Source organism: Cordyceps militaris (assembly GCF_000225605.1).
Source record: "Cordyceps militaris CM01 unplaced genomic scaffold CCM_S00006, whole genome shotgun sequence".
Classification (NCBI taxonomy): domain Eukaryota; kingdom Fungi; phylum Ascomycota; class Sordariomycetes; order Hypocreales; family Cordycipitaceae; genus Cordyceps; species Cordyceps militaris.
In genome coordinates, this window is record NW_006271974.1 from 813,678 (window position 1) to 834,382 (window position 20,705).

The window sequence follows — 20,705 nt, forward strand, 5'->3', positions numbered from 1 at the left end:
CTAAGAGGTACCTGCTACCTAGGTACTTAGGAATATAGGTATAAAATCAAAAGAAATAGAAGCTTGGCGCTTTATTAAAATAAAAAAATAAGGAAGATTCGGCAATAAAATCAGAAAGATAGCAAGTTAAAAAGTATAAAAGAATCAAGAATAAATAATAATGATTACAAAGATGACAAGAATATCAGGAAGGTAATAGACTCACTAACTATTACTAACCGACAAACGGAGTAGACATAATTGCAGAGCTGCAACAGCACAGCTGCGCTTTTTTATCTGGATGACTAAAGATCATGTTATAATATTTTGAAGAGCTAGACTTCCGGAATTTTATTTTATTTCTATGGACTTATTGAGTACCTACCCGGGCACACGATCCAGATTGTAGCGTCACGTGTATGCAGCCTGTCTTCATGCAATAATCTAATGAGCAACCAGGCTCACCACACCAACGCCACGTCTGGGTCAACACCACACAGGTGCAACCTCACCATGTCTTCGGCATACACGGTGAAAACAATTACCAGTTGGTAGCTCACCAAACTTTCGACTGAACAGCAAGCTAACCGCATCAACGTAGCCGACCTCGCCGCTGGGGCCGTGAAAACACGCGACAAGGCCCTGGACGACCTGAACCAGCTTCTGAGTCGCAACAACGGCGCCGTTGATCTGTCAGAACTGGGGGACAAGGCCTACCATGACATCTTTGAAGCTCTTTTTAAGACAGTTCTTGAACAAAAACCGAAATATTTTGACAAAAAGACTTCAAAACCCGCGGAGCTTCGCCTAAACAAATGCGCGAGAGCTGTACGAGCCGCAGCCAGCCGGGGCGCTTCCAAACTTAAACTAAAGACGCTTTCCGCTGTCATCGATCACATCACGCAAGTATTGCCGGGGCCGAGCGATGGCTTTGTGCGCCCACTGCTCAATGACTACGTCAAGGCCCTCACAGAACTGCTGTCCCGTGCTGCCAACGTGGAGTACTTCTCACGCAACGGCGGCCAGTTATGGCAGATATGTGCGGATTTCTTCCTCGAGGTCATTTCCAACCGCATTCCACAAAATGGTTCCATAGATTTGGGTCTGATCGGGCGCAATTCACCTGCTCCCAGCACACCCCGCTCTACGTTGCGATCCAATTCGGGCTCTCTCTTGAGTCAGAAGCCACCAGAAATTGCTGATGGTGAACCAGCCAGGGATGCCCTGGAGGGCCTACTTTGCCTCGTGGCTGCGCCGAATGCCCACATCTTGAGTCGGTCTCAAGATATGGCTAATGCGGCTCTGAGAGTATTGCGTCTTCACAATCTAAGCCTCGGCTCCCTGCAGACAATGAGTTTCGCCATCATTAACGTCGTATTATCGGCAACACAGTTAGATAATCCAACCTACACCGGTAGTCTTGTCCAAGATCTTTTGCCTCTGATGGCTCACTGGTGGAGAGCAGATAGGGTATCACAAGACGATACCATCAAGTCCCTGCGGAACGAGATTCTTAGAACGATACTGCTCTCGCAATTGCACATTGAAAAGTTGGCCGTCAACAAATGGAATGACGGCGTGAGGGAGGACATTGTCTACTTACTGGAGCCTTTATGGCAGGAATATTCGAAACGAAGCCCAGGCAACCAGCTAAAACTCGGCGACATCACATTCGCGACAGACACCCTCCCGAAAGATTATCTACAAATTGGAATCTTTGGACTGAATCCATTGAATACGGAAGCCGAGAGCCAATGGGGCATCATTCAGTGCATAGCCTCCCTGGAGGCAATATTAGGACGACCAAAGCCGCAGGCCATATCATCTCAGAGAACTGAGCAACCACGGAAAAGACGTCGAGTTGACCAATCAAATAGCCGGCTTCTAGCTCGACTCAAAGATCGACGGAGAGAAATTGTACAGACAGCTCTTCAGGCCATCCCTTTTATCTTGACAACTGGTGCGCTCAACGCCGACGAGGTTCAGGATTTGCTCCTAGAACTGGTCAGCTTAACAACGCACAAGGATACCTCTATTGCATCCTGGGCGCTAATTGCATGTTCGAGCTGCCTCCAGCTTTCAAACGCAACAGCCAAGATGATTGACGACTGGAAGCAGCTTTGGCAAGTTGCAACAAGAGCTATTAGCTTGCAAAGTACATGTCGCGCCGCATGTCTTCTCATCCATAGTCTACTGGAAACTGAAGTTCTGCCGCACCATTCTCTATCAGGCGACATAAATAGCATTACAACAACGGCCGATGTCAATGGACCTGCTGTACTGTGTGATACATCTATTGCGCTCATGAATCATCTTCTCTACGTGAGGAATACGATTCTGCCAAGCGCCAGCCAAGCAACATCCAACCACATTATACGATGGGCCTTGCGGCTTTGGAATCCGGCAGACTCTTCCGCATCTTCACCACAAAGCCAGTCGCTGCGGCCGATCAATCTCGTCAATATCCTGCGATCATGCTGCGGTATGAAGCCAGTCATCGGTAACAAGCAAGATTCTGTTATTGGTGGCGGATTCTGTGAGACTTGGAAGCTGCAAAACGATATTGGCCAGTTTAACGAGTATCTCCTCCTGCTTGATCACGAATCAGAGGTATTCTGTCGTGTTACCTGTGGCTATCACCCTTCAATCGAGACAACCGGAACCCCGTCCGACTCCAACACACACTTCCCATCCAAGAAGCTTTTACTGGAGCTCCTGTTTCCCAAATTTGAAGAGCTCAGCGCGCTTTGCACGTCCTGGTCCAAGAAGCCGAATGAGGGCGGTAGTCAAATATCTCAGGGAAAATTCGAAAGTCTCCTTTCTGCTTGCATTGTCGGTGCAATGCTACTTCCTGAAATCTCCTACCTGAACTCGAGTCAATCTGCTCTGATAGAGGGTCTGATTATGAGCAACGCCGAGCGAGGGATCACACACGCACTCGCCTCCGTGGATGCAAACTCGTTTATTCAGCAGCTCCTTCGGAATATTGAACCATGTATCCCAGATCTAACAAGCGCAGGAATGGATAGGCTACATGGTGAAAACGAGGCTCTTCTCCGACTGCTTACTCTTGCATTTGATATGCTGAGTAAGCATGATATGCCAAAGGATCCGACCGGAAGTTATGATATGATGGAGCTAGATGACGAATTCGAATCTCAGAGCAGCCGTGCTATGAACTTGACTACATCAATATCGCTTCCTCGTTTCATTCACCAAGTTTGCCTGAGTCCGGTATGCTTTTACATAGATACTCGCTGTCGACTTTGTTTTGTTGTCTCCTCACAGCGCGAAGAGAGTCAAGTTGGCCTTGTGTCGAGTGCCTTTATTGACGAGGTGGTCAGGATGTCGGATGAAGAATTGTTGTCGTGCTACTCGCTTTTGACCGAGCTGTTCAGCTCTGATCTTGTCGTCGACTCCGACGGAGCATTGGCAATTCTACAGAGACTGGGGCAACTAGTTGGCAGCAGTGATTTCCGATGCTGCGAAGTGGCCCTTACCACCTGCGTCGAGGTCATGCATGGGCTGTGTAGCATGTGGCTCAACGACAGCGGCGAACTGTCGAACAGCGTTGGTGACTTGTACCACTACTTCACTCAAACTTGCCTCGAAGCAAAATCCTTTTCGCCACGAAGCCTGAAAGCGCTGTCTGCGTTTCTCTTTACCTTACTGAGACTTCAGCCCCGCTATGGTACAAGCTTGAAACTAGACTCTTGCCGAACATCGCTGCTATTCATTCTCCGAGAAGGCACCATGGACGTCAAATACTTTGTCGCGGAAAGAATTGCAGAATTGTTTGAGCTGTATATTCTTATGCTACATGATGAGGTATTTGTCGATGTTCTTGCAAGCCTGCCGACGGATCCAGAGAGTGAGGCTGGGATAGCGTGCCGACTACTAGTGCTCTCTAACCTGGCACAGAGGTGGCCAACTCTTTTACGGCGCTGTACATATCATATCTTCGAAACTCCCGGTAAAATCTCGTCCGTTTCGGAACACGCTCGTCGCTGCATCGCGGATATTTCTCGTTCACTCAATCTGGAGTCACCAAAAGAGCTCTTTGGGCTATTTACTCGCCAACTGCTATACACTTGGATGGAGAACGATTCTGTAGATGACATTCCCTTTGCAATCTTTGGGTTTGACTCTCTAGGTGAACTCTTGACAAGCTCCCAATCAGACGCCATTGGGCTATCCACCATGAGAGGCCAGAGCAGCGTGCGAAGCGACATTGCAAGACACATTGGCAGGACCGAGGCTGAGCTGCTCCAAACCAACTTTGCCGCAAGCATTAGCTACAGCACCGTCTACACCGCTGCCTTTGAGCCGTCGAGCAAAGACAACGGCGAGGCTAAAATAAAAAAGAAGATGGGAACAAGCACTTTCATGGAAAGTATTTATACCAACTTCGTCGACATTGTCGCCTTCTTCTTCGACATTATTGATCAAGAAGATGCCGTAGAGAAGGTCTTTGCGAGAAGCGAAGAACTGGTGTATGCTGCAAAGACTTACAAGGATATTACCAGAATAGCACATTCGGACACAAAACTCCCTCCAAATCAGCAGCCGATGTTCCGGGCAAAGTATGTCATTCATGAGCTGGCACGTTTATGCCAAGGGACCGAGTTCCTCTTCAAAGAACTCTGGACTTCTGCCCTGGTTGTATCCATCGCTAGAAAGCTTTTCAACACTGTGCACCCAGCATTGGGATCTTTGCATGCTTGCTCTGTTTTGCGAAAAGTGCGAGTCTTGATCTGCTTGGCCGGACCGGTTGCACTAGAGTCATACTGCTTGGAAATGTTGCTAAACTCTGTGCGAACTTTTATCACGGACTCGGAGTGTGCAGATGATGCGCTGGGAATCAGTCAATATCTGCTGGAGAAGGGAACCCCCTACCTTGAGCAAACGCCTTCTTTTTTGGCAGGCTATGCTTTGTCGGCGTTGGCTTCGCTTCGAGTTTTCTTGGAATCCAGCCAGTCCAGCACTACCCAGGAAAGCCAATTCAAAGCCACAATGAGCAAAGCCAAAAGGTTTCATGAGTGGTTGTCGGCCTACTTGGATGGCTACACATCACTGGCGTTCAAAAACGAATCGCAGAAGTTGTCGTTTAAATCCATCACCAATTCGGCTGCCCGCATACGGTCATCAGGCAACGCTGAGCAAAGCACCTTTGAGAGTAAGCTACTGCTTGACATTTTGCGGGATGGCAACGCAGAGCATGAGTTGCTAAACGATCCATCCCGAGAGCTGGCAATGGGGCTTTTGTGTGGCGACTTTACCATACCTGATCAGGCAAGTAATGATGTACTCGGTACAGACGCTGATGCCATTCTGCATGCCAGTGCAGTGTGGAAGAGCTGCAATACGAAAGAGTTGAGTGCAAACTACCTGGCTTGGGCAGGACGAGTGGTGGGTAAAGCGTTTGCTGCATCCGGAGACATACCAGAGGGTATTGTCGCGGAGTCAGACGTGGCAACCTTACGCAAAGTTGCATCTGGGCCGAATGGCTCGGAGATGGGTTTGTTGAGCCTGCTTCAGAGTTTGACTAGCAACAGCGACACCCTGACAGCTGGCCTGGCCGAATCCGTTCTGAGAGCTGCCATATCCGCCGCGGTGCAACAAGAGGATGAGCCGCTTCTCATTGCATGTCAGCGAACCTTGGCAGAGCCTTTGTATCATACGTCGCAATGGTGCCTCTACCATTCTCCACCCTCTGAGAATGTCCAGTCCAAGCCAAGTCAGGACTCGCAGTCAATTTGGGACAGCGATGTCACCTCTGAGAAGTGGCTATCCGATCTCAGCATATTGATGGCGAACTCTGTTCCGGACTCGATCCTGCTATCCGTTCTATCCCCTGTTTTGGCAAAGGTCAAAGGATTCGCAGAAAAGGCATTTCCCTTTATTGTCCATTTGGTCCTACTGTTTCAGCTAGAGCAGCAGCAAGTAATGAAGCGCTCCATTTCGGCAGCTCTCAGAACTTGGCTCCAACCAGGTGTTGACTCTGCGCGACCTAGAATCGCACTGTTGATCAATACGCTCCTGTATCTCCGCACGCAGCAGTACCCAAAAGAAGGTTCCATCAATGATCGACTTCATTGGTTGGATGTCGACTATTCAATGGCAGCGACCGCCGCAACACAGTGTGGCATGTATAAAACGGCACTCTTATTTGCGGAGCTGGCGTCTATCGAGACTGGTCGACAATCCAGACGAGCATCTGCCGCCCGCGAGAGCGACCTTAGCGCAACGCTTCTCTCCATATTCGAAAACATTGACGACCCAGACGCCTACTACGGTCTAGCGGAAGAGGCTACTCTATCGAATGTGCTCTCCCGTATCACATTCGAGAATGATGGAATGAAGAGTGTCGCATTTCTGGGTGCGCAGTTTGACAATGACATTCGGCTGCAGAACGGCTCTAGCACAGTCGATGTGCAGGCTCTTGTGAGCGCCTTGAGCTCACTTGGGCAGTCTGGGCTGTCTTATTCTCTTCAGCAAATGTACCAAGCGGTCGATACCTCATCTGCATCCACGGAAAATACATTCAAAGCTGCGCAAAGGTTGGAAATGTGGAATCTGCCGGCACCCAAAGACAGCGACAGCTTTGCGGTGACAACGTACAAGGCTTATCAAGCTATACACAACGCGACAGAGATGGCATCTGTTAGAAGCGTCGTGCATGAAGGATTTGCCAAAACGATTCGTAGTGCCATGGGAAATAACAGGCCTACCAGATCTATACTGAGAAATAAGCTCGGCACTCTTGCTGCTTTGAGCGAATTAGACGACCTGATGAATGTTTCCCGCGGCGAAGATTTGAGCAATGTACTTGGCGCCTTTCAATCACGCGGCGACTGGATGAAGCGTGGACGATATGATGATGTGAGCAACATCTTGTCCTGCAGAAGTACAACAATGAGTATGCTGAGCCAGCACTCCAACATTCTGCAGGAAGCCAGCCTATCAACTTCTGTGATGCGGAAAGCAGAGGTAGAATCGCTTTTGTTATCCTCTGGGCTTTATAGATTCCACGAAGCGACGCAAGAATCCCTCAACATCGCCACGTCGCTCTCCAATCTCATCCCTACTTGCCGAGATCTGGATTTACATGTTGATGCATCCGTCAATATCGAGGTGGCCAACTCGCTATGGGACCAAGGAGAAATGAGCACTGCTATCCAGATGCTGCAAGCCATCGATGCGGATTCGGCTTTGAGCAGACAGGCAATTCCAGTTACCAAAGCAGACTTACTTGCCAAGATAGGCGACAGATTGTCCATCGCTCGGCGGGAGAAGCCCCGCGATATCCAAAAGAAGTATCTGGAGCCAGCTCTAAAGGAGATCGGCAGCACAAACTACGGCACAGAAGCTGGGTTGGTGTTTCATCAATTTGCACTGTTTTGTGACGGACAACTTCAAGACGCCGATGGGCTTGAGGATCTAGAGAGGCTTCAAAGTTTGCGCAAAGCAAAGAGCGACGAGGTTTCAGAGTTGAAAGAATTGATTGCCTCTACAAAAGAGAGCCAGTTGCGCAAACGATACGACTATGTTCTTTCCAAGGAGAAGCAGTGGCTGGAACTAGACGAACAAGAACTGCGCCGTGTCGAGCAGACAAGAAGCGAATTCGTTCGACTAAGTGTGGAAAATTATTTGCTCTCCCTTATTGCTTCCGATGCCCATAACAATGACGCGCTGAGATTCACAGCATTGTGGCTAGAGAGGTCAGGAGAAGAAGGAACGAATAAGGCGGTATCTCGCTACCTTTCCAAGGTTCCGACGCGCAAGTTTGCGAGTCTGATGAACCAACTAACATCGCGGCTGCAATATACGGATAGTGCTTTCCAAAAGCTACTCCTCGAGTTGGTCTACAATATTTGTGTCGATCACCCATACCACGGCATGTACCAAATTTGGTCTGGCACAAAGGTCAGAGTGCAGTCCAAGGATGAAGTGGCCGTCCAACGAGTCAAGGCTGCAGAAAAGGTCGCGCAAAGACTGGCCACAACGAAGCCTGTTGCCAGCATCTGGTTGTCCATTGAAAAGACAAGCAAGTATTACCACGGCTTGGCAGTGGACAGAGATGCCAATAAATACAAGGCGGGCGCCAAATTCACCCTGAAGGAGACGCAAGCTGGGCTGAACTTGGTTATTGGACTGAATAAGTACCAGATTCCTCCGCCGACTATGCATGTCGAAATCCAATCCAACAAGGACTATTCGACGGTGCCAACAATTGCCAAGCTGGAGCCGACGATGACGATTGCGGGAGGTGTGAGCGCACCTAAAATCATCACTGCTATTGGCACGGATGGCAAAAAGTACAAGCAGCTCGTTAAAGGTGGTCATGATGATCTCCGCCAAGACGCCATCATGGAGCAGGTATTCGCTGCCGTGTCCTCCCTGCTCAAGCATCATCGTTCTGCGCAGCAACGGAACCTCGGCATCCGGACGTACAAGGTCTTGCCACTGACAGCTACCTCTGGTCTCATTGAGTTTGTGCCCAACACGATACCCCTGCACGAATTCCTGATGCCGGCGCACGAGAGGTATTATCCAAAGGATTTGAAAGGCTCACAATGTCGCAAGGAGATTTTCAGCGTTCAAAACAGGAACATTGATACCCGCATCAGCACATACCGAAAGGTGACGGATCGCTTCCACCCTGTGATGAAGTACTTTTTTATGGAGTATTTTGAGGATCCAGACGAATGGTATGCGAAGCGCCTGGCCTACACTAGAACGACGGCAGCTATTTCTATGCTTGGCCACGTCCTCGGCCTCGGCGATCGCCACGGCCACAACATATTACTAGACACAAAGACGGGAGAGGTCGTGCATATCGACTTGGGTGTGGCGTTTGAAGCAGGGCGCATCTTGCCCGTGCCCGAATTGGTCCCGTTCCGCCTGACGAGAGACATCATTGACGGCATGGGCATCAGCAAGACGGAGGGCGTCTTTCGGCGCTGCTGCGAGTTCACCTTGGATGCGCTGCGCGAGGAGCAGTATTCCATCATGACGATCCTCGACGTGTTGCGCTATGATCCGTTGTATACCTGGTCCATCTCGCCACTGCGGCTGGCGAAGCTGCAAAAGGCGAGAGACCAGGACGAAAACGTACCGCCGGGAGAGGACGCGGACGGGGTTCATCAGGCCGATAAGCTTGATAAACAGGATAAGAAGAACCGCAAGGTTGGCAAGAAGAACGTAAATGAGCCGTCAGAGGCTGACCGTGCCCTGGAGGTTGTTAGGAAGAAGCTCTCCAAGGCACTCAGCACGACAGCCACAGTGAACGATCTGATCAACCAGGCTACCGACGAGAGAAATCTAGCAGTGCTGTACTCGGGGTGGGCAGCATATGCTTAGATATAAATGTAATTTTTTGACGCTTATATATCCTATTGTTATTATTTTTATTCTCCTTCCATTTATTCTTCTCGTCTTCTCTATAATTCGACATTAGATGTTCGTCGGTGGCGGCTCCCCATGCTAACCCACTGGCGGATTTACAGCGGTCGGCTATCTTATCGCCGGCGGCCAGCAAAACTGGTGGGCGCTTTCAGTGACATAATCCAATCCAGCCACTGTCAAACACTCCGCATATTGTCCAATCTCACCATCAACGGCTAGTTACTGGCGCATGCGCAGCAGTAATCAAGGACGATTCCCGATCCAACTTCCTCGAGCCTGTATTTTTGACTCGCCGATCGCGCCGGTCCACCACCCCTCCCCGTGGCCACAGACTCGAACTCGACAGCCACCAAACGGCCGCGACATCGCGTCTGCCCGCGCGACGCTCGAGTCCAAGTGCCCTCTATGCACTCCGTTGCGGACCAGGAAATCTCGCCCTCTCGCCGCCGTCCGCGACCAGCCTCGTCCTCGTCGCTCGCCTCCGCCCCGAAGCGCCCCAAATTCGGTGACGCCGCCATGGCCAGTGCCAAAGCGCGGGGCAAGCTGCCCGAGGTGATTGACCTCACCGAGAAGCCGTCCGCCTTCCAGCCCCATGCGGGCGCCAAGAAGCTCTTCATCAAAAATCTTCGCCCCGCGTCGCTCGACGTGCGGATGGAACACTACTACGCCAAGACGGAGGAGGATCTCGACGGCGGGCTGGGTGCCATCTTTGCGGGGCGTAAACCTGCAGTGCCGCTTGAGAGGCTTTACCGCGGTGTTGAGGATATCTGCCGCCAAGGAAACGCCGAAAAGATCTACCGTATGCTGATGAAACGCGTTGAGAGACACCTGCACTCGGTCGTGCTACCTCGAATAGTAAAGGTTGGCGACATGCCGGAGGTTGATATCCTAAGAAACGTCTTGGCTGAGTGGAAGATTTGGAACCATCAAACGGTATGATTGTCACGGACTCCAGCCCCAACGTCTTTGACTAACACATACACAGGTCCTCATTCGGTCCACATTCAGCTATCTCGACAGAACGTACCTATTACGAGAAGCCCTTCCCTCGATCAACGACATGACTATTTCTCACTTTCGCAGAATGCTATTTAGCTCACAATCTGGAAACCGTAGCTTAGAAAACCACGTTATTGGCGGAACATGCAAGTTGGTGGACTACGACAGACGCGGTACGACCTGGATGGATGGCGAACTTCTCAAAGATTCCATCATGATGTTCTACGTCCAAGGTGTCTATACAAAGCACTTTGAGCCAGTGATGATCAAGACTTCCAAAATCTATTATCAAGAGTTTGGAGCCGCACGGAGCACCGATGATCTGAAGGTGTATATTGCCGCTTGTGAGAGGTTGCTAACAAGAGAAGCTAGTCGCTGCATGGCATATAATCTGGACAGCACGACGGAACGACTGTTATTGGAGCTGGCACACCGAATCCTCATCAACGACTACTCTGAAAAGTTACTAAACGAAGGAAGTCTGGCGAACCTGATAGGCGACAAGGATTTGAAGTCGATGAAGGGCCTCTACGACCTGCTCAAACTCTCTGGTCTACAGAAGAAACTAAAGCAGCCCTGGGCCGACTATGTCAAAAAGACGGGCGCGGATATTGTCTCAGACAAGGAACACGGGGACGAGATGGTCATCCGTCTTCTGGAGCTGCGCCGGTCCCTAGACCTGATGATTCGGGATGCCTTTGGCAGGGACGAAGATTTCTTGTGGGCGATGCGTGAATCATTTGGCAACTTTATGAATGATCGCACTGTGGCTGGGTGCTGGGACACGGGTACCTCCAAGATTGGCGAAATGACTGCCAAGCATATCGACATGCTGTTACGCGGCGGCATAAAGACGTTGCCCAAGTCGTTGCTATCTGACAGCCAAGACCGAGCCACTGCCGAGAGAGCAGGTCAGGCGAGCACAGCCGACGAAGATGCCGAGCTAGACAGGCAGTTGGACAACTCGCTCGAATTGTTTCGCTTCATTCAGGGAAAAGACGCTTTCGAGGCGTTTTATAAAAAGGATCTGGCAAGACGACTACTCATGGGCCGCAGTGCCAGCCAGGATGCTGAACGCAGCATGCTAACGAAGCTGCGCGGAGAATGTGGTGCCAATTTCACGCAAAATCTGGAACAAATGTTTAAGGACCAGGAACTTGCCAAGGACGAGATGGAGGCCTATAAGCAGCACTGCCAAAACACATCCGACGACAAACCGTCTGTGGATTTGAACGTCATGATTCTATCATCGGCCGCTTGGCCATCATATCCGGACATCCGCCTGAACCTACCCGACGATGTCGCCACCCAAATCGAGCGGTTTGACCGACATTACAAAGGCAAGCATACCGGACGTGTGCTGACCTGGAAGCACTCGCTGGCGCACTGCTCCGTCAAGGCCGTCTTCACCAAGGGATCCAAAGAGCTTCTCGTGTCCGCATTCCAGGCCGTCGTGCTGCTCATGTTCAACACGGCCAGCAGCGGGCCCCTGACGTACGAGCAGCTCTCCACTGGCACCGGGCTGACGGGCGGTGAGCTCGACCGCACGCTACAGTCGCTGGCGTGCGGCAAGGCACGCGTCCTGAGCAAGCACCCCAAGGGCCGCGAGGTCAAGAAGACGGACACGTTTACGTTTAATGCGGCCTTTTCGGACCCCAAGTACCGGGTCAAGATTAACCAGATCCAGCTCAAGGAGACCAAGGAGGAGAACACGGCGACGCACGAACGCATTGCCCAGGACCGACGCTTCGAGACGCAGGCCGCCATTGTGCGCATCATGAAGAGCCGCAAGAGCATGGGCCACGCGGAGCTAGTTGCGGAAGTTATCACCCTGACAAAGAAGCGAGGCAGTGTGGAGCCGGCCGCCATCAAGAAAGAAATCGAGAGGTATGTATTTTTTTATATTTATTCTGTATGATAAGGAGAGGCTAACGGGTTTGCAGCTTAATCGAGAAGGACTACATCGAGCGTGAAGGAAATGCTTACATATACATGGCGTAATAGCGTTCAAGGGAATTAAATACGGTAAATATGAGGAGAATCCTTTTTTTGTCGGTACGAGAAACTGGCTCGTGGTTGAGGCAGGCTTGTTGCCCTAGGGACGGGGCGCGTGGAATGCCATTTCGGCACTGTTGAGAGTCAGACCGGCGTTTACTTGATCTGCAAGAGAGAGGGCTTCTATATGCAGCTAAGTGTGTCACGAATATACGGACATTTCCTGATATCCTCTGCCTCTACGACGAGCGATGCTTGAGCACAAAAGTGGCATAGCGCCGTGGCCGGGCGGGCGGCAGGCGCCGTCATGACGGCATCGGAAGGGGGTCACTGCGCCTCTTTGCCCAGATCGGGCACTATTGTCACTGGGATAATCTATATCACAAGCTGGCACCGGTATCTTTTAATACTACCTACCAAAAGCAAAACGACCCGTGACTACTTTGCCACAATGGGCAAGCTCCCAAAAGAACAAGAAGCTCCTGCCGAGCAGTCCGCCGGCCCGGAGCTCCCTCCCCCCGAATACGCCGCTGCAGCCGACAGCGCCCCCGACACGCCCCCGCCGGGGTACACGCCCGGGCCCTCGCCCTACCAGACGGTGCCCATCAGCTGGAACCTCTACAGCAAGCCGTACTCGAGGCGGGCCTTCCACCTCGGCCCGCACGCCGCCGCGCCCGTCTACTCGCTCGAGCTGCACACGGGGCTTCTGTCGTCGCGGCCCTTCCTGGTGCTGCGCCCCGGCCGCGACACCACCACCACCACCAAGACATCGTCGTCGCCGCCGCTCGCGACCGCGCGCCGCGACGCCCCCCGCCACACCACCATCACCGTCGTCCCCGGCACCTCGGAGCGGCTGACCGTGCACGCCCGGCGACTGACCTTTTCGTTCGACGTCGGCGCTGACCCGCGCCGGGAGGCGTTTGAGTGGCGCAAGGAGAAACGTCGCTGGGCGCTGGTGCATCTCGCGGCGCACGGCGACGCACACCCGGTCGTGGCCGTGTTTGCGGAGGACAGCAGCAGGAGCGGGACAGAGCTGGCGCGGTTTCGCTTTGTTGGTGCCGGCGCGACGGATGCGTTTGGCGAGCCGTGGGCGCTGTACGTGAGCATGACGGCGCTGCGCATCTGGGAGATGATGCTGGGTGCAGGCACTACGGTCTGAGACTTTTTCTTTTTCGTTCTTATGTCTAGATGAGCGGCTTGTCTTTCCCTGCTAGGTTATTTCAGGGCTGCGCCCGCTGAGTAGCGGGCGGGCGACGTATAGCTTGGGCCATCATGTTGGACAAGTATTCGGCTGACATTCGGCGACGACTAATCCTATTGTCCATCGTCTCCATGTCCATTTCGCTTTTGTCATTTTTACTGTACGGTTTTTACAACTTATACCGCTGCCTGCTTTTGGTCATTTTGTTTCATTATATTACCAATACGGTTGCCTATTTTTTTTGGTTTATTTCATTCATTTTACAATGTACGGCTGCCTGCCTTTGGTCATTTTTGTTTCATTATATTACCATTACAACCAATGCGGTTGCCTATTTTTTGGTTCTATTTCATTCATTCTACAATGTACGGCTGCCTGCCTTTACCATTTTTCTTTCATTTATTGGATCAAGGATGCGGTTGCCTAATCTCTGGCAAATGTATAACTATGGCGTGATATAACGTCCAATTTGTTCCAATCGAGCTCCCATTCAACCCGAGCATCAAACATTGGGCAATCAGAAATTGTCGCGAAACAAAAAAACACAGAATATACCTCAGTTGGTAAGATAGGTGATACACTTGGCCTTTTCTTGTTTTGCTACTCCCTTGTTTCATCCTTGCAACCCCCGAGCGCATCCCTCGCATCACCCGCCCCGGAGCAGCCCCACGGGGTTCCGACCTCGGCACCACCCCGGCCCGCTTGCCCTTGACCGCTGCGAGCCGAACCTCCGTTTGATCGACTTGCCCGTCTTCACAACTTTACCCACATTGTGCCTTTTTCCTCCCTCCCCCCAACCATCGGCGAGGGCCTTGCGTCTTTCCTTTTCTTTTTTCGGCTTCCTCATTCATTTTCAATCACCGTTTGTTCCCCTGCTTTCCATTTGACCTCTTTTTTTCCCACCATGTCGCTCGAACCGCGCGCCGCGTACACGTCCGACGAGCTCGCGCGTTTGTACCCGCCGCCGCTCGAGCTCCAGCAAGTGCAGATCCTCATGCGGCACGGCGAGCGGACGCCCGTCAGCAACCGCTTCGCCGAGAGCACGGGGCTGCCCGAGTTCTGGCCCTACTGCAGCCAGGCGGCGCAGATGACGTCGCTCGTCCTCGACCCGGCCTCGTCCACCTGGACGGCGCTCGCCTGGCGCCGCCACCTCGAGACCTTTTCCTCCCCCACGAACCAGACGCCCGTCACCGCCGCTGCCGCCAACAACAACTCCTCGTCCAACATGTGCGAGCTCGGCCAGCTCACCGACAAGGGCCGCGCCACCACCACGGCCCTCGGCGCCCGTCTCCGCCGGCTGTACGTCGACCAGCTCGGCTTCCTGCCCGCGACGCTCGCCTCCGCCGACGGGCTGTACCTCCGCGCCACGCCCATGCCGCGCGCGCTCGAGTCGATGCAGCAGGCGCTGCACGGGCTGTACCCGCCGGCCACGGCGCGCGCTCCGGACCTCGCGCCGCTCACCGTCCACACGCGCCACTGGGCCGACGACACGCTGCTGCCCAACACGGCCAACTGCACGCGCTTCCGCCGCATGATGCGCGCCTTTGGCCGCCGCGCCGCCGACCGCTGGGACGCGAGCCCCGAGATGGACCGCATCAACGCCAAGCTGCAACGGTACATGCCTCCCGCCGCCGACTCTGCCGACCCCGGTGCCAAGACGAGAATCGGCGTCGCGTCCCACCCGGCCCTCGTCGGCATCATGGACACCGTCGCCGCCACGGCCGCGCATGACGGCGCCGCCACCAAGCTCCCCCGGGAGTTCTACGACGCCCAGATCCGCGCCGACAGCGTCCGCATCGTCGTCGACGAGTGGTTCGCCGGCTTCCGCGAGAGCAGCGAGTACCGCACCCTCGGCATCGGCGGCCTCCTCGCCGACATGACGGAGCGCATGGTCGGCAGCGCCGAGGGCGTGGCCCCGCACTCCAGCAGCAGCAGCAGCACCAAGACGCCGCTCCGGTTTGGCCTCTCCGGCTGCCACGACACCACCCTCGCCGCCACCGTCATCAGCCTCGGCGGCGACGGACCCGACGGCATGTCCTGGCCGCCGTTTACCAGCCACGTTGCTGTCGAGCTGCTCCGCGACACGCGCGTCGTCGCCTCGCCACCACTACCATCATCGTCGTCGTCGTCGTCGTGGGTCCCGCGCATGCTGCGTGGCGCGCAGACCATTGGCCGTCGCCCGACGTACGAGCTCACGAGCGCCGAGCGCGAGCGTCTTCGGGGGTACTATGTACGTGTGCGGTACAATGACGAGCCTGTGCGGATTCCCGGCTGCCGCCCGGCGGGCAAGCACTACGAGGACGATGAGACGCTGTGCACTCTGGTAAGCACAAAAAAAAAAAAAAAGAACCCGCGTTTATTCCCCGTTCTTCTTCTTTGGTCATGATTTTCGTTGAGATGCTAATGTGTAACACAGACGGCGTTTAAATCCATCGTGGACCGCATCACGCCGACGGACTGGAAGGCCCAGTGCGGCGCCAACATGGACAAGCCAACCATGCCCAGCAAACCGGAGCCCGCTGGCTACTAATAAAGCAAGAGATACACTTCACAGAACATGACATAGAGCTATACATCTGAAAGAACACGCATGTATATAAACAACAGAATTCACATACCCATACCAACATCCATTTACATTTACATTCTTCCCAGTGTTCGTCACCACCTCACACCAGCACAGCCTATCATATCACAGGGCACTGTTATTAACACACGACAAGTCATTGCATCAAGGCAAAGCTCGTTCGGAATTACTACTCTAGCTATACCCAAAGATGCCCAATCCATCATTCCCCCTTTTTCATCTTCAGCAAGATAGGGCTCCTCCTAGCCCTCATCTCCGAGTTCCCCCTTCGACAAACACCTCCCAAAGAGCACGTCTCCAACGTACAAACGCAACAAAGTTATAAATCAAGGGCAATGGTTTCCCTTATCCAAAAATAGACATGTCCAGAAGAAGTTCAAGTTTGAACGGCACACAGCTGAACCCACTCAACACAACAAGGCGTCCTCCACCCAGAGTGGGATATTAACGTGGGGTAGCTGGTTTTGTCAACATCATGTTGGCGATTAATAGCAAAGAATAAGGATAGAAAATTGTTGATAACATAGTGAAAGATGCAAAGACGAAAGCGGAGTCAAATATCAACAATTCAAATAGACAAGAAAGAAAAGAAAAAAGAATGGTTGTCAAGTGGGAAAGGCGATTACAAATGAGTATGAATCCTGCAGCGTCTCACACATACGCCCGGCCGTGGCTCGAGCAGATGACTTTGTCGTTAATTGGCCACTTCTTCTTCGGCCCAGCCGTTGAGGCCGCTCTGAATGGCAAGGCCGAAGCCGTTGCCACCGATACCGCCGTAGCTAGCCTGATACTGGTGGCCGCGTCGCTGCTGCTCGCCCTCACTGCCATTGCTACCGTGCAGGCTATTGGGGCTGTTGCCGCCATTTTCAAAACCAGGGCCAAAAGCAGGCAAGCTCACAGCACGGCTGTGTGAGCCGCGCCCGGTGCCAGGAGCCAAAAGACCACCAATCGTTGTCGAGCCGGACACGCCGGCATTGGTCGGGTAGCCATTGGAGATGCTAGCCGACTGGCCGTGAGAGCCCAGCTGAGGCTGGGCCATGTCAAGACCCATCTCGTGCCCAGAATTTTGAACTGCGCCATACATGGCGTTCTGCTGAGCAGCCATCTGTAAATGTTGCTGGTTCTGCTGTTGATGGGCATGCTGTGACAGCTGGCTCAGGTACATGGTGAGGGGGTTGTTATTGGCATTGAACAGCGCAGCAGACTGTTGGTTGCCGTCGTTTGAAGGAGAGCTTCCCGTTTGGGAACCACCTGCCTGAGGAGAGCCGACAGCATCACTACGTGGCGAAGCGTTCTGCTGCATCTGGCGAGGTGGGTTACCGCAGCGATCCTTGCCAAAGTTGACTTTGAACTTTTTGTAGTCATCTCTGCCACGGATGGCCTCTATAGCCTTGATAGCATTGGCAATGTTGGTGAAGTTGACGAAAGCGCAGCTCTTCTCGCGCAGCGTATTGACCAGCTCGATCTCACCATACTCAGAAAAGTCTTGGCGCAGTCGTTCCTCGGTCCAAGTTTCGTCAAGGTTGCCGACGTAGACATTACGCGAAGCACCGCCGCTGACAGCCAATGCAATCGCAGGCGGCAGAGCACCGGAGTGCTTACCCCAGCCAATCTTGAGTCGTCGGTTATGAATCATGAGGCCCTGGAGATTGCTCAGGGCGTAAAAGGAGGCGGCGGCGGTGGGGTCGATGAAGGTAACGAAGCAAATGTGCTTGTCGGGAATGTAGCGAATATGGTGCAAAAGTCCGCCGCGAACAACATTGCAAATTTCTTCGATTGTAGTCTCTGGGTGAATGTTGCCCAGGTAGATGGTGCGGTTTCCCAAGTTGTTGATTCCTCCAGCGGTAGTGGCGACGGCGGCAGCAGCAACCGACTGCTGAGCGAGAGCGTTAGATATCACGTCGCGGTCGGCGCCAGTGAGCATGTGAGCATAGCCCGGAGCAATTCCCAGATACTGGGCAGCATTTTGCTGCTGCGTCTTGGAAACGTAGGCACAACGATCCTTGCCGTAATAGACGCGGCGTGGCGCTTGCCACTTGGGCTCCTGGGGAAGTTGTGTAACGGCCTTGATGGCGTTGGCAATAGAGAGATAGTGGATAAAGGCGATGCTCTTTTCGCGGACAAGCTTGACAGTGTCAATAGGGCCGAACTTGCCAAGATCCTCGCGAATCTCGGCGTCAGTCACATCTTCAGGCAAGTTGCCCAAGTAGACGTTCCGGGAAGCCCCAGACTGTTGAACAGCGAGAGCGACCGATGTGGGAACCTGAGAAGCCTTTCCCCAACCGACCTTGATATCCTGACCCTTGATGCAGAGCTTTTTCAAGATGGCATCAGAGTGGAAGTGGGTGGCAGAGCTGGCATCGAGGAAGGAAATGAAGGCGCAGTTCTTATCAGGTAGCAGTCGAACCGACTCGATTTGGCCGCTGCGAACGTGGCCTAGGATCTCTTCGGCAGTTGTGTCAGGGGGGATGTTACCCAGGTATACGGTTCGACTTGTTCCACTGGGGGCGGGGCCGTTCATCGGCACGGGGGAGCCAGGTTGCATAGATTGCTGCATGTTGAAACCACCAGTGGGAGACTGAGGCGGGAAGAACTGAGGCGCTCCATATTGAGAAGGCGAAACCATGGCATGGTACTGCTGGGGAGACATATTTTGCTGAGTAGGGCTGGCCATGCCGCCGCTGTGCTGCTGGTTGCCCTGATGCGGCTGCTGAGGGCCTTGGAAAGCGGAAAGGGACTGGAACTGGGGGCTACCAAAAGCACCAGGGCTGCCGGGCTGGAACGGGCTGCCCATGAGGAGTTGCGAGGGGAGAAGAGGCGTAAACTGCATGTCGAAAGCGGTTCCGGGGGAAGCGACATCGGAAGCGTTGCCGCCCAGTCCCTGATTCACCTGCGTGTTAAGAGAGGGAATATTGCCGCGGCGGGGGTGTCTCTCGGCAAATCCAGAGACATTTGAGGTGAAGGCACCATGAGAAAATCCAGTATCACTGTTGGAGGGCTTGGAGGCGTGACCGTGGAAGCGTGCTGCGTTGCCGCCGTTTTGGGCGGAACCGTTCAGATCCTGCATACCAAGAAGATGAGGGGGGACGAGTGAGTCCCGCCCGGAGTGAGATAGAACAGCCGTTTTGAAAGGTATATCGTGCCCAAGTCGGACACGGACAGCGGACAATAGATCTGCGCAAGTGAGTACTTGGGCAAAGACTGGATATGCAGAAGCTCGAGTAATGAATATGTAGTGATACAGGAGGCGCGCTAGTGCGGTCGAGCAAGTGACGGATTAGGGGTGTGGTAATGCTATTAAGCTGAGCAAGGCAATGGTGAGTGTTCCAGAGAAGGAAGCACAAGATTGGTACAATTTCGAGTCGATCGGGCGGTATGGTGTGAGTACAGTATGAATCAGATTCGAAAGGGGTATCGGCGTCGAATTGGAAGATGCAAAGCAAGCTCGTCCAGGAGAGGTATGGAAAAGAGGAAAGTCGAGAATCGAACAAAGGTGTTAACGAGAGTAGTTGAAGAGGAAGTTGAAGGTAGGTTAATAAAACAAGGTGCGAATCGGCATCGGAACGCGAGCAGCGAGGAAGCAAGCGTGTCGAGAAGATTGAACAAAGATAGATACCCCGGAGCAGCTGACAAGCAGGCCAAAGATGGTTGAACGTAAAATTGGACGAGAGACGAGACAGTCAAGGAGGACAAGACTCGGCTCGATCGCAGCAGCGCAATGTTAGCGGTAAGCAAGATTGCAGAAGCTGGCGAGGAGAAACGTGAAGGAGGGATTGAGGCGGGAGCCAGGAGACGAACAAAGAGGCAGACGGGCAAGTGTCGTGCAGGCTCAAAGTAGACTAGACGGGAGGAGAGTCTAGCAGGGCCTGGGGCGACCAACCTGTGACGGGTGAAGGGGTGGGCAACCAATGCGGTTTGGCGCTGCGTAGTGGTGTGGTGTGTATCCGTAGAGTCGTCGAGGGGTGATGATTATTGGTGGTGATGGAGATTTGATGGTGGGCACAATGGTAGGTCAAACAGGGGTCATGGGTTGAGAAGAGAAAGGCAGAGGAGAAGCAGCAGATGAAGGCAAGAAGGACCAGACCAGGCAAAGGAAGAAGAAGGATAGAATAAATGCCGGTGAAGGGAGAATGCTGGGGTAGTTAGAGAAGGAGAAAGAAGTGGTGGGTGGTGAGGAAAGGCAAAGAGATGAAGCTGTGAGGAGACAATCAGTCATCCATCCAGGGGCTTAAAGGCTTTGGGCTCGGCGCTACGTACCAGTTTTGCTTGGAATTCAGTATTGGTGCTATGTAGCTAGCGGGCGGCAAGTACCCTGTGTCGAGGGCTCCTGGTCAACGAGGTACCTGATGGTTCTCCAAGCGGTGCCTGGCGGGTGGAGTTGGAGAAGAGTGGTACTTGCAGGTGCCAGGCGGCAGGACAGTTGGGACGGGGCTGCGGGTAGGGATTGGCTGGGCGTTGGGAGTCTGGGACCGGCGTGCTTTTGGGGGCATTTTAGCGGTGGCCTGGTTGGGTGGAGGCAAAGGGTAAAGGGTGCAC

General features: G+C 53.2%; 5 protein-coding genes across 5 annotated transcripts; 4 read left to right on the forward strand and 1 right to left on the reverse strand.

Moving 5' to 3' along the window:
- Nucleotides 1-492: 492 nt before the first annotated feature.
- Nucleotides 493-9,342, forward strand: CCM_07553 (phosphotidylinositol kinase Tel1, putative; the record flags this gene model as incomplete). Its single annotated transcript, XM_006672694.1, has 2 exons — nucleotides 493-510; nucleotides 535-9,342. 2 exons carry the CDS (start codon nucleotides 493-495, stop codon nucleotides 9,340-9,342), a joined length of 8,826 nt encoding a protein of 2,941 aa, XP_006672757.1.
- A 450-nt stretch (nucleotides 9,343-9,792) lies between these two features.
- CCM_07554 (nuclear pore complex subunit Nup192, putative) lies at nucleotides 9,793-12,387 on the forward strand (the record flags this gene model as incomplete). The annotated part of the gene is made up of 3 exons (XM_006672695.1): nucleotides 9,793-10,320; nucleotides 10,373-12,273; nucleotides 12,330-12,387. The coding sequence occupies 3 exons, from the start codon at nucleotides 9,793-9,795 to the stop codon at nucleotides 12,385-12,387; spliced, it is 2,487 nt and encodes an 828-aa protein (XP_006672758.1).
- A 445-nt stretch (nucleotides 12,388-12,832) lies between these two features.
- Nucleotides 12,833-13,540, forward strand: CCM_07555 (uncharacterized protein; the record flags this gene model as incomplete). The annotated part of the gene is made up of 1 exon (XM_006672696.1): nucleotides 12,833-13,540. The coding sequence occupies one exon, from the start codon at nucleotides 12,833-12,835 to the stop codon at nucleotides 13,538-13,540; it is 708 nt and encodes a 235-aa protein (XP_006672759.1).
- A 946-nt stretch (nucleotides 13,541-14,486) lies between these two features.
- CCM_07556 (acid phosphatase, putative) lies at nucleotides 14,487-16,112 on the forward strand (the record flags this gene model as incomplete). Its single annotated transcript, XM_006672697.1, has 2 exons — nucleotides 14,487-15,905; nucleotides 15,999-16,112. 2 exons carry the CDS (start codon nucleotides 14,487-14,489, stop codon nucleotides 16,110-16,112), a joined length of 1,533 nt encoding a protein of 510 aa, XP_006672760.1.
- A 751-nt stretch (nucleotides 16,113-16,863) lies between these two features.
- Nucleotides 16,864-20,659, reverse strand: CCM_07557 (negative regulator of differentiation 1; the record flags this gene model as incomplete). The annotated part of the gene is made up of 3 exons (XM_006672698.1): nucleotides 16,864-19,343; nucleotides 20,481-20,512; nucleotides 20,565-20,659. The coding sequence occupies 3 exons, from the start codon at nucleotides 20,657-20,659 to the stop codon at nucleotides 16,864-16,866; spliced, it is 2,607 nt and encodes an 868-aa protein (XP_006672761.1).
- Nucleotides 20,660-20,705: the final 46 nt, after the last annotated feature.